This window comes from Paramormyrops kingsleyae, chromosome 3 (genome assembly GCF_048594095.1).
Source record: "Paramormyrops kingsleyae isolate MSU_618 chromosome 3, PKINGS_0.4, whole genome shotgun sequence".
NCBI classification, from domain to species: Eukaryota; Metazoa; Chordata; class Actinopteri; order Osteoglossiformes; family Mormyridae; genus Paramormyrops; species Paramormyrops kingsleyae.
In genome coordinates this window covers 38,759,924-38,774,065 of record NC_132799.1, presented here as the reverse complement: position 1 = coordinate 38,774,065, position 14,142 = coordinate 38,759,924, and the positions used below count along the sequence as shown (strand labels likewise).

At 37.4% G+C, this 14,142-nt stretch overlaps 1 protein-coding gene across 1 annotated transcript; it reads right to left on the bottom strand.

Moving 5' to 3' along the window:
- Window positions 1-958: 958 nt before the first annotated feature.
- On the bottom strand, window positions 959-8,174 carry LOC111843183 (G2/M phase-specific E3 ubiquitin-protein ligase-like). Its single transcript, XM_072710354.1, has 8 exons — window positions 8,136-8,174; window positions 7,663-7,821; window positions 3,712-3,830; window positions 3,158-3,480; window positions 2,867-3,041; window positions 2,476-2,646; window positions 1,977-2,184; window positions 959-1,571 (listed from the first exon to the last, which is right to left on the bottom strand). The coding sequence occupies exons 1-6, from the start codon at window positions 8,172-8,174 to the stop codon at window positions 2,595-2,597; spliced, it is 867 nt and encodes a 288-aa protein (XP_072566455.1). The 3' UTR covers window positions 959-1,571; window positions 1,977-2,184; window positions 2,476-2,594.
- Window positions 8,175-14,142: the final 5,968 nt, after the last annotated feature.

Sequence of the window (14,142 nt, the reverse complement as noted above, 5' to 3'; positions counted from 1 at the left end):
AGCGTTGGCGTGTGAGACGTTGCCTGCAACAACTTGACCCAATTGGACGGGCTCTCCGTCGTCGACATGCAATTCTCAGAAGAATTTATAGTGTTCAGACTCCCAATCAATTATGGTGAGTATGCTGTAATATTACATCGTTTGGTTCTTTAAATACTGTACGTACCCTGGTTGAAGTAGCAAGTAAGTATTACTGTTTAAAAAAGGAGCTTTTAATAACCAAAATTAAAACAATATCACACTATCCTTCCTATATTAAAATTCATGACAAGCAAAAGACTTTTGCATGTTTGAAGACCTAGTGATTGTTAGTCTATGTTAATTCTTCTTCCTAGGCATATAGATGGAAACCATAAACTGGTGAGGTGGAGAATGGTATTTCATGGATGCGTTGATGGCTTCAGTCGGACCATCATATACCTTCAGTGCCTTAATAACAACAGAGCATCAAGTGTACTAGAACTCTTTTGTACTGGTGTACAGAGCTTTGGACTTCCCTTAAGGGTACGCTGTGACCATGGTATGGAGAACACAGAGGTTGCCCGGTATATGCTGGAGAGAAGGGGTTTAAATAGAGGAAGTGTCATTACTGGACGCAGTGTCCACAACCAAAGAATAAAACGACTGTGGGGAGAGCTAAATAGAGTAGTGTCATTCCAATTCAGTAACCTCTTCACCTTCATGGAAAATGAGGGCATACTTAACTCTACTGATGAACTCCATATGTTTTGTCTACATTACATCTACTTGCCAAGAGTTCAAAGGGCTGCTGAAGAATTCCGAAATCAGTGGAACAACCATGGATTATCTACACAAGGAGGGCAAACCCCTCTTCAATTGTGGCAGAGAGGGGTTCTTAACAGTGCTGGACGTGGTGCAATTCAGGACATTTTTGCAGAAAATGATAGCTTCGAATTCAATGAAGACAACCCGCCAGAGTTACTGACTGAAAACAATATTGTTGTTCCTGTAAATGACTTTATTTTAAATCAAACTGTTATAAACAGAATTAGAGAAACTGTAGACCCGCTTATTGATGATGGCAACTATGGCATGCAATTATTTACTGAACTGATACATTTTCTTAGTGGACAGTAACAAAGTTTCTTGTGTGAATTGTTTTGTTAACACATGAATGTTTAGTGGTTGCATTTATATAACACTAAACACTTTGTCTCACAACAGGAAAAAAATAAACAATATAATGTAATATTGCATTTTTATTGAAGATGGCTAACCATTCAAAGGAACAAAACTACAGTAACTCAAATGTTACTGAAACATACTCAATAGGTCACATACTGTATGCTCACCACATTATTCTTTACCAAAACCCTGTGTGTTATCGAATGCAAAGTCCATACTCTCCACGAAATCCTCATACGTGTCAAGCACCGGCAAATTAAGGCAGTTGATGCAGGTGTTAGCCATTGGCAAACGGTGTCTGGAGCTGACAAACTGATCATGCAGGAAATCGATAGATGGTTGAGGGTAGAAGCCAACTGGAGGGATGATAGCTGCACCTGTTGCAAAAGCTAGGATTTTACCTAGCTTTGAGGATCCCACTTGGTCTAACACACACACACACACACACACACACACACACACACACACATCAAGCAAACAAAGAGAACAACGAGAATTTATAACAATCACACCAAAAAGTTAAAAGTGCCATATAGAAAGCCATAAAAGAATGGAATGAATGACAAAGCAAGAGATGAAAGAGAAGCCATAGATACGTAGGGGCCAGAATAAAAGGCAACGTGTATGGAATTGGTGAAAAAAAGTTATAATCTACCAAAATATTTATATAAACAAAATTCAATTATATAGATGACATCAGTAAAAAGAAAGACGGCAAAGAGACCACTTACGTAGGCAAAAATTTACAAATTGGCTCAGGAAATGTTAGGAAAAAACAAACTAAAAATTTTCTCATACCTAAGTGTATCCTATCTAGCTTCTACATTTACCTTCCACATCCTGCAGGTAATCCCTCCAAAAAGGGACAACACATTCCTCTGCACTTCTCTTGTTGCTTCCCACTGGAGACAGCCGGATTTCAAAAAGGTGATCCATCAAGTCAGCAGTGAGTGGGGATGGTTCATGGCACATTAAGGATCTAAAACTGTCTGGATGCATTCTGATTGCATCCAGAATACCAAGAGTCTTCAGCCCCTCCTTAAATTTTTCAAAACAAAACATTTTAAGATAAAAAGACAAATAAAACAAAAGCTAGAATCCAAGATGTCAGCAGAAGTTAGAATCCAATCTTAGATTTTCATTATTATAATTATTATTATTTCATGACATTGTATGCCTAGTATACAGCATTTAGGATAGACAGCTTTGGCTTTACAAAATTAAAACATACAGTAAATGTTCAATGTTCTGTAACTGGATTAAAGCAGAGGAACATGTTAGAAAATAAAAAAAGAACAAAACAATAGTGAAAAGCAGTGTTTAATAAACCTTTCAAATGCTCCACAGACTCTGTGAATCACTTGAAACATGAGGATATCAACCAGTTGAACCTCGGTCATCAATGGATTTTAATGGCCTTAGACACCCAGCATTGGCCAGGTAATCTTTCAGTGGGTCAATGGTTTGTATAAGACCATCCAAAGTCCTACAATCAGACAACTAAAAACACCACACACAACAGAAAGCATGAAACTAAAGTTAGTATAGTTTAACAAAAATTCACTTACAGCTCAACATCATACCTTTGAATCAACTCTCTAAAACAACAAATGTCAAACATTATGACCTTGCTAAACCTAGGATTTATTGCAGGGGTGTTGGATTAGACTGCATTAGTTTTAGGGATTGGGAAGTGAGTGAATACTGATAATGTATTTACCGTTTTTCAAAGAGATCTGCATCAGCAATGTCTTCTAAGACAGGCTTTACTGTGGAATTTCCTCCAACTAGATGAGTGTACAGTGTTGGTGCAATGAAACCTGGTGGGGGACCGCCATGGACAAGACTCACAGCAATGGCCCGGCCCGCAAAAACATAACGATCTTCTCTTAAAGCTAAAGTAGACAAAGGGAGAAGAGAACAAGCAATACAACTGATAGCATTAAATCAAGAAGAACTAACACCGAGAAAAAGGGGTATCAATAACTAGACAAAAAAATAACACACATACCTGAACTGTCCAAGGCCAAGTTTAATTTGTTGTTACTTCCTTCAAACATTGGTGACAGTGGCAAGGCTTCCATGAGCAACCGTAAAAATTCTCTCCTGGGGCCCCCAAGGTCCACAGCCTCTTCATCCATTCCCAAGTCATCTGAAAACTTGATGCACATCTGGTACTTGGGATTATATGACACTCGTCTGAACCCCTGCACAGCACCATCAAGTACTGAAGACCTATTAATGTTGAATCTGCATTTTTGTTTACTCTCAATTTGGGATGCAAGATTGAGAAGCACCTCCTGTGCTGATAAAGTGTTTGGTTGTGGAGATGTCCTGTTAAAAGTAAAAAAAAAGAAATATAAATATAATATATTGCCTCAGCAAGCTTCAATAAAGACAACAAAAATTATAATACTTGTGATATAAGCTTAAAGGTTAGGTATTTACAAATGCACTTTACTACCAATTCATGCAGAAAATAAGCTAAAAAGGCTACTAACTTTTTCTTACCACAGTATTTCTAATAATACTGCAGACAAAACAATATATTAATCAGTGACTTACTCGTGACTTTCAAGACTGGCAATAATAGCCTGATTTAATTCTTCATCATCAGAAGAAAGGTCTGAGATGGAACCCATGATTGAAAGATAGGCAGCATAGTTGATGGAGTCTGGTCCACTCTGGCATCAATAGCCAGGTTCATGACATTGGATGCTTGTTGTGTTGCAGAGATCTGGGTAGCTGTTGGTGTGAAACTGCTGGATGCTGGCTGTGCTGCACAGATTTGGGTAGCACTGGGTGCAAAATCACTGGCTGCCTGATGTGTTTCAGAGGTCTGGTTAGTGTGAGGATACCCACTGTCCCTTCTTGTGTATGAATAATGAGAAATCTGCTGTTTTGAGGCAATTTGGATTCCCCTGGCTCTTGTAATCATTCCGTCAGGAGAGGCTGATGCAGTGTCAACTTCCACACAACTTTCCTCTGAATCTGTGCTGTCAAACTAAAACACATCAGAAATAACCATTTAGAAAAGTATGGGGCTAAGGACGTTGTTAAAGTTGTTTCAAGTTTCCCTTGAAATATCTTACCGAAAATGGAAGATTACTTGACGGCCTAATGTACAGTTCCTGACCCTCACACAACTTTGGGGAAACCAGTTTGTTTCCACAAGGCATCAAAATTTCAATACTATAAAAATAAACAAGACTAAATCAATTTCAAAACAGCAAGCATGCAGTGTAGCAAGCAACCAGTGTAATAAGATGTAATAGAATATGCAATTTATTAATATTGTAACTATTTTTTTCTAGATCTAAGATTTTATTTAAATGTATTTTTATATTGTATTATATTGTACTGTTCTTGTCTTGCCGTCTCTGTGTGCAATCATGGCATGTGGTAATTTCCTCTGGGATCAATATTATGTTAAGAAACATATTAATATAAAAGTATTATAATTCTGATATAATACCTGACATCCTCATGAATTATTTCCTTGAATGCTTCTCTTGTCTTTGCAATGACTGTCCTGAAGTCCCATGCCTTTCTTATTTCAAAAGCATTTAGAACAAAGCCTCTTTCATGAAGTTTTCTTTGTGTTTTGTGTTTGCAAACACTGTCCCATGCAGACTCAGGTAATAGTATGACATCTTTGTTGAAGGTCGGATGATTTGGGGCAGTAGGCCTAAAAAGAACACATTATCAATAGTCACTTGACAAACAAAGCACCTTAAAAATCAAGACAACATAATCATATTAAGCAACGTACAGTAACTCATAACACTATCTCAATAAATAATGAATAACATTCTTTCTTTAACAAACGGTTGCCGATCGGACATGCCAAGACTATACTGAATGTGCCACAATGCGAGTTATTTGATGTATAATGACACAAATAAGTTAAGAGGTTTTGCAAAGACACAGAATATTGGTGTTTTTACACAATGGTTTTATGAGTTAAACTGAAATGTTTGTAACAGTAACACTTTGTGTCAGGAATATTTTGTTAACTTTTATCATGAATTTTATGAATTTGTTTATCTCTACTTAAATTCAAATTCATTTTTCTAATAGAAGTGTATAATGGCTGTTAGACTATAATAAACCTTAACATTTCACTGTCTATGTGTAAAAGTGGCACGAACTGTAGTTTCAAACCGTACAAATAATATACTAAATGACCTATTAAATGAGCGCGTTTTGTAAATTATGCCTTTTAAGTGTTTTAAGGAAAGGAAACACTACCATATTAAGTTTGAGGCTACGCAGTGATATCACTATAGGGCTAAGTGTCGATTCGAGGCTAACTTAGGATCGACCATTACCTTTATTTTTACCAATCGGTATACAGTGGTACCTCGGTTCTCGAACTTAATGCGTTCCGGACTCCGGATCGAATCCTAAAATGTTCGAGTTCTGATCGAATTTTTCCCATAAGAAGTAATGGAAAATCAATTACTGTAATTGGTTCTTGGCCCCCCAAAATTACACCTAAATATGTTTTTTTTGCATTTAAAACACAAAATGAACAAGATAAAACAAGAAGAGCATTCTTTTCTTAATGGCTTCCAAAACGATAAAGATCTTATCCAAACATTACCCCAGTCCTGCCCCGATCGGCCACTCCTTCCGTGTGCCACGCCCCCTCGTTAACCTCATGTGGGATCCTCATGTGATCAGCTGTTTCTGGTTGTTGTCATTAGTCCTCTGTATTAAGTCCACGTTTCAGTTTGTTTCCCCAGTCCGGTCACTGGGTGCGTTCGACTTGCTTACAGCGCTGGCTTAAAGCAACGCATTCCGATCCTGACGCAATGCATTAGGGTTAGATGCATTGCGACCTCTCACCTGGCTGCACAAACTGGAACCGCCTCCGTGACGACACACCTTTGCCCTTATTGGCTGAAGAGTTTAGTTACACGCATGACGTTTGTATCCCAGGCAGTTCAGATGTATAATCTGCTATTTCTCCCGAATATCACTTAAAGCAGTGAGAACTGGTTTTCAGTTAATTTACCTGGTAAAATAAAGTTTAAATAAATGACATAAATGCTCTAAATGCTTAGTGGTTTATTTATTGTTAGTTACTGTAATGTTGCACTGCTTTATTTGGTTATATCTGTATATAACTTATTACCTGTGTCTTGTCTTGTCACTGTCATTCTGTTGCACTGTAGAGTTCTGTCACTATAATAAATTCCTCCTATGTGTTAACATACCTGTCAATAAAGCTTATTCTGATTCTGATTCTAATCGTCCAGTCTGAAGAAGGCATTCAAGTAAGAATTGCATTGTAGTATCACTCATTTCCTGGCGCGTACAATTTATATTAGGTCAGCGTTCACGGTTCGACTTACAATATTCAGATAGAGTTCTAGGTCAAACTGGTTTGTTCGACTCGAAATTCGAGTTCTAGTGAGTTCGAGAACCGAGGTACCACTGTATACTTATCAGTTACTGCTTAATCTGGCAGTACAGGGTTATAACGCTGCTCAGCAGCCCAAATTTAGGCAAAATGAACACGAATAAATAACACCGTCACTGTCCTTACTAATGACAAAAGTGCATACTGTTAACGGCTAACCCTACCGTGTTAGCTTAGAAGCAGTTACACTAAGTAGATCCATAAATAAAACGAGATCAGCATCAAAACTGATAAATTTATTTTGGCTCAATAAATAAACTTACCTCTTCCTTGCCTTCGAAGCCCATCCACCGAAACACCGTTGCGTGATATGTCGAGGTCGCATTATGTAGTTGCTGTTAACGTTAGCGCCGCTCCCGGATAACGCAACACCTGATGACGGTCTAAAAATACGCCGCATTTCCTCCTCAACGTACGTGTTAGAAGAGCGCTCTGAAGACTGCCGTTGATTTTGCTCCAACATTGATGACATTGTTGGGATAACGGACGCAGAGTTAAGAACATTATTTAAAAGACCTATTGCTTCATTTAGTTGCTCCCGGTCCACCATTTTCTTAGAATAAGGGGAAGGCGGAGCATAAAATCATGCTTCTTCTAGCCTTATTTAATATAACCAATCAGTAACTGAGAATTTAGTACAGTTTCCGTTTTAATCAAACTCACTCGCACACGCAACTATTCTCATTCACACATCTGATCATTCTCTCTTACATTCACATCTTTTTTTAACGTTATCATCTGTGTTGTGCTATGTGTATGAGAGTATGATTGTTCATGTAAAGCAGGTATAGTTGTGTGTGTATGAGAGTATGATCCTGTGTGTGAGACCCAAGTATGAATTATGTCTCATACGGCCCCTCATACACAATGACTATATTGTTGACTATGTTGTTTGATCTAAAAACCTTTAACAGAGTTTTTATACATTCGTCACCCCATGCTAGTGTATAAACATTTTTGGAAATTTTTTGAGAATCTGGTCATCCTTGTCTGATGCAATGCCTCACAGACAGGGGGGTAACTTTTCATGGTACACCTTTGAAGTAACAACATAGGAACAACAATGATGAAAAAGAGTTATAAGTCACCAGCAAGTCAATTTGCTGCTTCAGTTCTGTCAGTTTCTTTCCAACAGTTCCTTTTTTGCAACTGAACAGTTGGATGAAGCTTGGTGTGTATTGGTCCAGAGCCTCAAAGAAATCTCCTTCAAGATTCTTACTGGCAATTCTGTTAAACTCAGCAAATACCTGAAAAAGAGAAAGGGGAAGAAGGAGAAAAAGACAGCCTTAAGTAATCAATTCATAACAATTGTACGCACAATATATTAAAAGCTTTCAAGACAAAAAAGATTAATTTCTTTCATATTCAAATACTACTTAAAAAAGGCTGATGCATTGACTTCATACAAACTGGAATTAAATACTGATTTAAAACGTATTCAGGGCAATAAAATATTAAGAATTTGATTAACTTCTGAGATTATTTTTTTGCTTCAAAGAGCTGTAAAATCTATCCTTAAAATTTAACTTTTCAGGATCTTTTCAGTTTAATAGTAGCTTACCTGTCTCTCCATGAAAAGTGCTGGCCAACGTTCAGCCATGTCTTGGACAACAGCCTTGTTTCTCACTATCTCTTGTTGGCGCAATGGGAATGTTAGATCCATTAATTTTGAGATGAGAGACCCATTTGGTTGTTTTTTCTTCATCTCCTCTAGGAGAATATTTCTGTCATCTTCAAGGCTTTTTTCATCATGGCCTTGAGGCAAATTAGGCAGATAATTAGCTTCACCTCTTCTTGGCCATTTGATATTCTTACTAGATGCCTCTCCCTCTGCATTGGCTCTGCTTCTTTTACCAACATTGACTGCAACATCCTCACATCCAGCTTTTCAAAACTTGGTGCGAAAATATGCCATCTTAAACATAAGGCTGTTCTTCCACCCATACCATCCAGGCTGAGGACCAGGCTCAGTGAGGCATGGGTGCTTGCTGATTAGTGCTTTTGCAACACTGCTGAAGTCATTATCGTCAGGATAGGCCTTAAAACTGTACTTAAAATAATTACATAAAGGAGTATGATTAGATTAGATAAAGCGGTTTGCCACAATGTTTGAGAATCATGTCCTATGTTACTAAAGCAGGTCATGTTCAACATGCGCTACTTAGCATGACGTCGACAGTGGACGCTGAATGCGTGCGACTTTCAAATGCAGGTTATCAGGGATCCAGCGCAGCTAACATTAAAGATTTTTTTTTATCCCTCCTTGACTAGACAACTGAGAAAATTATTGCAAGCCAGCTAGTAGATCACTTACTGTTCTGCACATTACATTCGCTCCACGCAACTCTACAAACATATACATTAAGACAAATATATAAACACACTGTTTCATTCACAATGAGATTGTGGGTGAGTTTAACACTTTCCTGTTCTCATCCCAAATTAAGGAATGGTGTCAATGGACAAGAGGCAAAAGCAACAGACTTTCTGCGATAATGGTCAAAGGCTGTGGCAGAGTTTAGCACAATTAAGTTCTCTCCCGTGCAAGCACAACAGACTGGCGCTCATTAACAAAAGTAAAACAATGTGAAAAAGGATGAAAAGAAAGGTACTCACCAAATTAGTGTGCCAAGTACCACAGTCACCGGTATGATGACAACAATGAGCACAACTGCTGAGATGACGTCAGGCTGCACCTAAACTTGATGTGGCATGTCCACGAAATAACTGCCGTAAAACGCGCCAAGTATAGTTGAGCAGTTCTCTGCGCATGCCCGAGCTTTTTAAATAAATTCTGATGTACTTCACCAAAATGTACTACTTTATTGTTCTTTTATCTTTTTTTATTCATTGAGACAAAATTAGTATTATTTAATTTTTTGGTTTATTTTTCTAAAATGGATTACATTTCAGTTTATTACAATAACTCATACTGTACATCAACAAATAAACACAAACTACTTGATCATTTCTATTATACGATTATTATAACTCAATCAGCTACCAAACCAAGAGTAAGTGTATACAGTGTCAGGGCTAGACATAAGGATTTAGGAAGGCACAGCCACTTTGGCCTTGGCTATTCATATTTTTTCTAGGGCACAAGGCCATTAAGCCTGGGCACAAGGCCAAAATCTGGAAATTTCATAGGACACCTCGGGCCTTGTGGAGGAATTTTATTTCCATAAAGGATGCATTTTTTTATTTTCAAAAAAGCAGAAACTTTCCAAAAAGGCATTGGGCCAATACTGAGTCACTAATTACCAATTACTGTAATTACCAAGTTTAGACAACCTACGCAATACGACCTTCGATAACCTAGCCGCGAGTTAAGCTTGCTTTCTTTTACGTTCTCGATCTTTGCGAGGCATGGTGACAGCATAAGCAGCAGACGACAACTACACGATGATTACCGAAGAGGACACCTATCTGTTATTCGGAAACCGTCGGATGGCTTTTCCAATCAAAAACGTAACCCCCGATGATGCACCATTGTCATTGCTGTGGCTCCATAGTAGGCTGGACGATACATACCGTACCAGCCAATCATGCGACGAACACATGATCGTAGTAGTCCAGAATTCATTGCGGTTCATTCAGTAGTTGGGAATTACGAGATGTGCGGGTCGACCTTGTTTCTCGTATCGAAGGTTGGGTTCGGGTTCAGTACAGATGCATCGATTGTTGACGAGGTAAAGTGGACCGTGTTGTGCGCAAGTCTTTTGTGTAATGAACGTTACTTTCGGTAAAAAGGGGGCATACGGCCAGACAAACATTAAAGGCAGGCCAATCTTGGCTGTAAGGTACTTCAATTTTGAGGAGGCGTGCGGCCAATTTTAAAAGGCACGACGGCCATTGGCCGCGGTGCCTGCGGCTTATGTCTAGCCCTGCAGTGTATGAAGAAAAAAAACCTCTAATCTGTTGTCCTGTGTAAAGTGGACTGAAATTTCGCCCCCCACTGCCACAGTGTTTACATACTTACTATTATTGAGTTAATTCAGCTAAAGGACATTAATTTGCTTAAGCTTTTACACCTAAAAGTACATGACTTATTTAAGATGAGTGTTATTAGCAAGTTTATAAAAATTAAGTTGTATCAACTCAATATTGTCTATTACATTTTACAGTGTAGTCAGTTACTGCATCAATCTGTGCACTGTAAAAAATCAAAAAGTTAAGACAAAATTTGAAGGCAACTTATTGCACTTGGGTTTTGAAGGCAACTCAAAATTTTAAGTTTTGAAGAAAACCACCTATTGTTATGCTGAGTAATTTTTTTAGATACATTTTTTAGATATTTTTTTTCTATAAAAACTTAGTTGTACATACTAAGAATTGCTAACAACAAAAGTTGTACCAACCTATTCTCTTTTCTTTAGATTTATCTTTCATATGTGTAAAGACTTTAAAATTTGAGTTTAGCATGCTAAGGCTTCACCCTATCGCAATGCCCAGGGGTACAAAAACAGTGCCCAAGTGCTGGTTGGGCTTGAACAGGCAATCTTTGGGTCAGAGGCACAGAGGTTTAACCCACTGAGCTACATGCTGCCACCTCTGGATGATGACGCTGCCAAAACTCTGTAAACAGTGTTTTTGTGTTAGCACCTTATTCAGCTTATGTTCCATACACCTGAGCATGTGGCTGTGTGAGCTAAGCCTCTCTACTCATGGTTCAAAGGCCACCCGTTCAAGCCCAGTGTCAGCGCATGTGGGGGCCCTTGAGCAAGGCCTGTGACCCCCAGCTCCCTATAGGTTCCACAACTGGTAGCTGCCCTTCACAGTCAAGTTTGCTGTCATTCCTCACAGGGATCCTCAAAATCTGTCTGCTATTATTTCTTACTATCATGTTTTAAATAAACATGCTAATTGACTGTTTTGTTATCTTCATTTATAATAATTAGATGGCACGTATTTTGCGATTTTGAATTCTTAGCACGTTTAACTCAAATTTAAGTTTTTACGCTTATGAAAGATAAATCATCTGAACAAAAGAGAATAAGTTGGCACAACTTTTGTTTTTTTGTAATTCTTAGTATGTAAAACTAAAAATCAGATTTTTTTTTATAGATATGAAAGATTTCCAGTCAAAACTCATTCACAGCATTCACTGATTCAGCTAGAACACATTAGACATTTGTGGTAGTTGGTACAAGCAACGACTAAACAATCAGTTGACTTTCTGCACTTAAGGTGAAACCAACGCCTATACTAATGACACACAAAATACGTACTGATCCCTGTACTCTGGGTCACCCTTACATTTTGATGAGTAGCACAAGGTCCAGTTCTTAGTGTAACACCTGTGTGGCGCCTACCTTTTGATAATGCCACACTAGTCCATAGGCCAGGCTCTAGGTACGGAATGGGAGGCAGTAAACAAAACGGTTTGAATTTTTTTCTTAACTTTAGTTTATAAGGGAAAAAACAAAATAAATGTGCATATGCTCCTACAGCGTAGTCACATACAGAAATTGACATAAAGTGAAATAAAACAGTAATTGAAATGTTTTGGGCTATTTAGTTAGCTTCTCGTATTTTGGTGGGATCTAAATTCCTATTTTAGTTGTCTAATTTTGTTCTGTATAGAGTTCAGTCAAAGTATTATTCACCAGTTTGACATTAATTCTCTTCTAATTAAATGGAAACTAATTATTTTAAACGTTTAATTTATATCTAATATTTGACTGCATATGATGAGGTAACTATTTGGTTTAACTCCGTATAAATAGTGATTTTGGCTTCTTAAATGGTTTTTTAGTTCGTCAACACCCAAATTAAACATAAAAAATGCAATTTACCATTTCGGACATCAAGCAATCAACACTTAAACATAACCTCTTTTCAACACATTCACAATTGGTTCAAATATATACCTACGCAATGAAAACAATAAATGGTAACTTTTCCTATTCTTACCAGAGTTCAGTTTAATTAAACTATGAAAATTAAAATAAAGCAACCCAGTCTTTCTTTTTCCGGGAACGAACGTATTCAAATGCTGCTTAAAGAAGGAAAAAAAATAAGAAATGGTCATCCAACCGTGTCAAAATCCGGAGGTCGAGATCTGTATTAACCGTCCGTCTCCAAGTCGTCTTTTCCGTTTGGTAGGCTCGCCATCTTGACTTCTGTTCCAAGTGTGAGGATTTTTCCATCCACGAGTGCACTCAACGATTTAAGCAAATAAAAACCGTGGGAAAAAAACTTGACCTGCATGCAACAGATATCATCCATGAATTCCACAAAGATATATCTTTAGCGACATCCGTATTAACATAGATGACGCAGTTGAAATGTAAATGTTAAGTAAAATAGCGCGATAACCAAACAAGAAAATTAACCGTACATTTTCCTGTCAGACATCTCTCAACGATATATAAAAACAAAAATACATCGAAAACATAAATCTTACTCACCAATCCCTTCAGTAAAGTTACATAAGTCACAATTTCACCGTATAGGTTTTAGCTTGAATGTCTTATGTCACCGCTTAAAATTGCAGTTAATTAATATCTCTCCTTTTGTTTCTTTTAGGGCTTGCGATCACAGGTTTCAACTTTTTTTCTTTTCTCCTACATCCAACCTACGGTAAGTATTACAGCAAAGTGTAATTCCTATATTACTCTTTTATATCGTTCTTAAAGCTGTCGCACCGCGTTAAGAGTACGTCTCTTTCTCTTTTTTTTCCCGTCTCGTCAGTTTTTTGAGCTCACTTCCGGAAGACTACATTAAAGTTAAAGCACTTATTTTATTTATTTCTTTAATTTCCTGCATTATCTTTAATAAATTATCTTGTATTCATACAACATATTTATTAATATATTGTAACATGAGTTAAAACATTTAATTAACATTTGATTCCTGATGTCGTGTCCAATATTTTTTTTTTCCATCCAGCTTTTATTAAACACAGTTTGGTACCTCATGGCATATGTAAGGTATATTACGTATTACAGTTCTGATATATACGATTATTAATAACACAGAATTGCAATTCTAGTTTATGTATATGGTCTTTCTATTTCGCGGATTTTCACCTATGGCTGATGGGTCTGGAACGTAACTGAGGCGATAGGCGGGGGATCACTATATATTCTAAGGCTTAAACTATAAAAAAGTTTATGTATATGGTCTTTATATATCGCGGATTTTCACCTATCGCTGATGGGTCTGGATCCCCGCCTATCGCGGAAGTTACGTTCCAGACCCATCAGCGATAGGACAGGTGAAAATCCGCGATATAGAAAGACCATATACATAAACTTTTTATAGTTTAAGCCTTAAAATACTACTCCCACATGCTTTAAACACATGTGAACTTATTATTATTAAACACATATGATATGTGGATGTTGGGCTAAGGATATGAGTGACATAAAATATGAGAATTTCTGGTATAATTCTAATGTTTCTAGTAATGCATCGTGTTGGTCTTAAATTTTACTCATAATGGTCTTAAAAGGTCTTAAAAAGGTCTTAAATTTAACTTAATGAAACCTGCAAGAACCCTGAACAATAAATCATGCAATGAGCAAAAGCTCCTGATGTACTCAAATCATGGGGTGTGTCCG

Coding starts and splice junctions, on each gene's coding strand:
- LOC111843183 (XM_072710354.1), bottom strand. CDS start 8,174: ATGGCTGAACGTTGGCCAGCACTTTTCATGGAGAGACAG. Junction 7,822..8,135: donor CACTTTTCATGGAGAGACAG/GTAAGCTACTAT, acceptor TCTCTTTTTCAG/GTATTTGCTGAGTTTAACAG. Junction 3,042..3,157: donor CTTGGCCTTGGACAGTTCAG/GTATGTGTGTTA, acceptor TGTCTACTTTAG/CTTTAAGAGAAGATCGTTAT.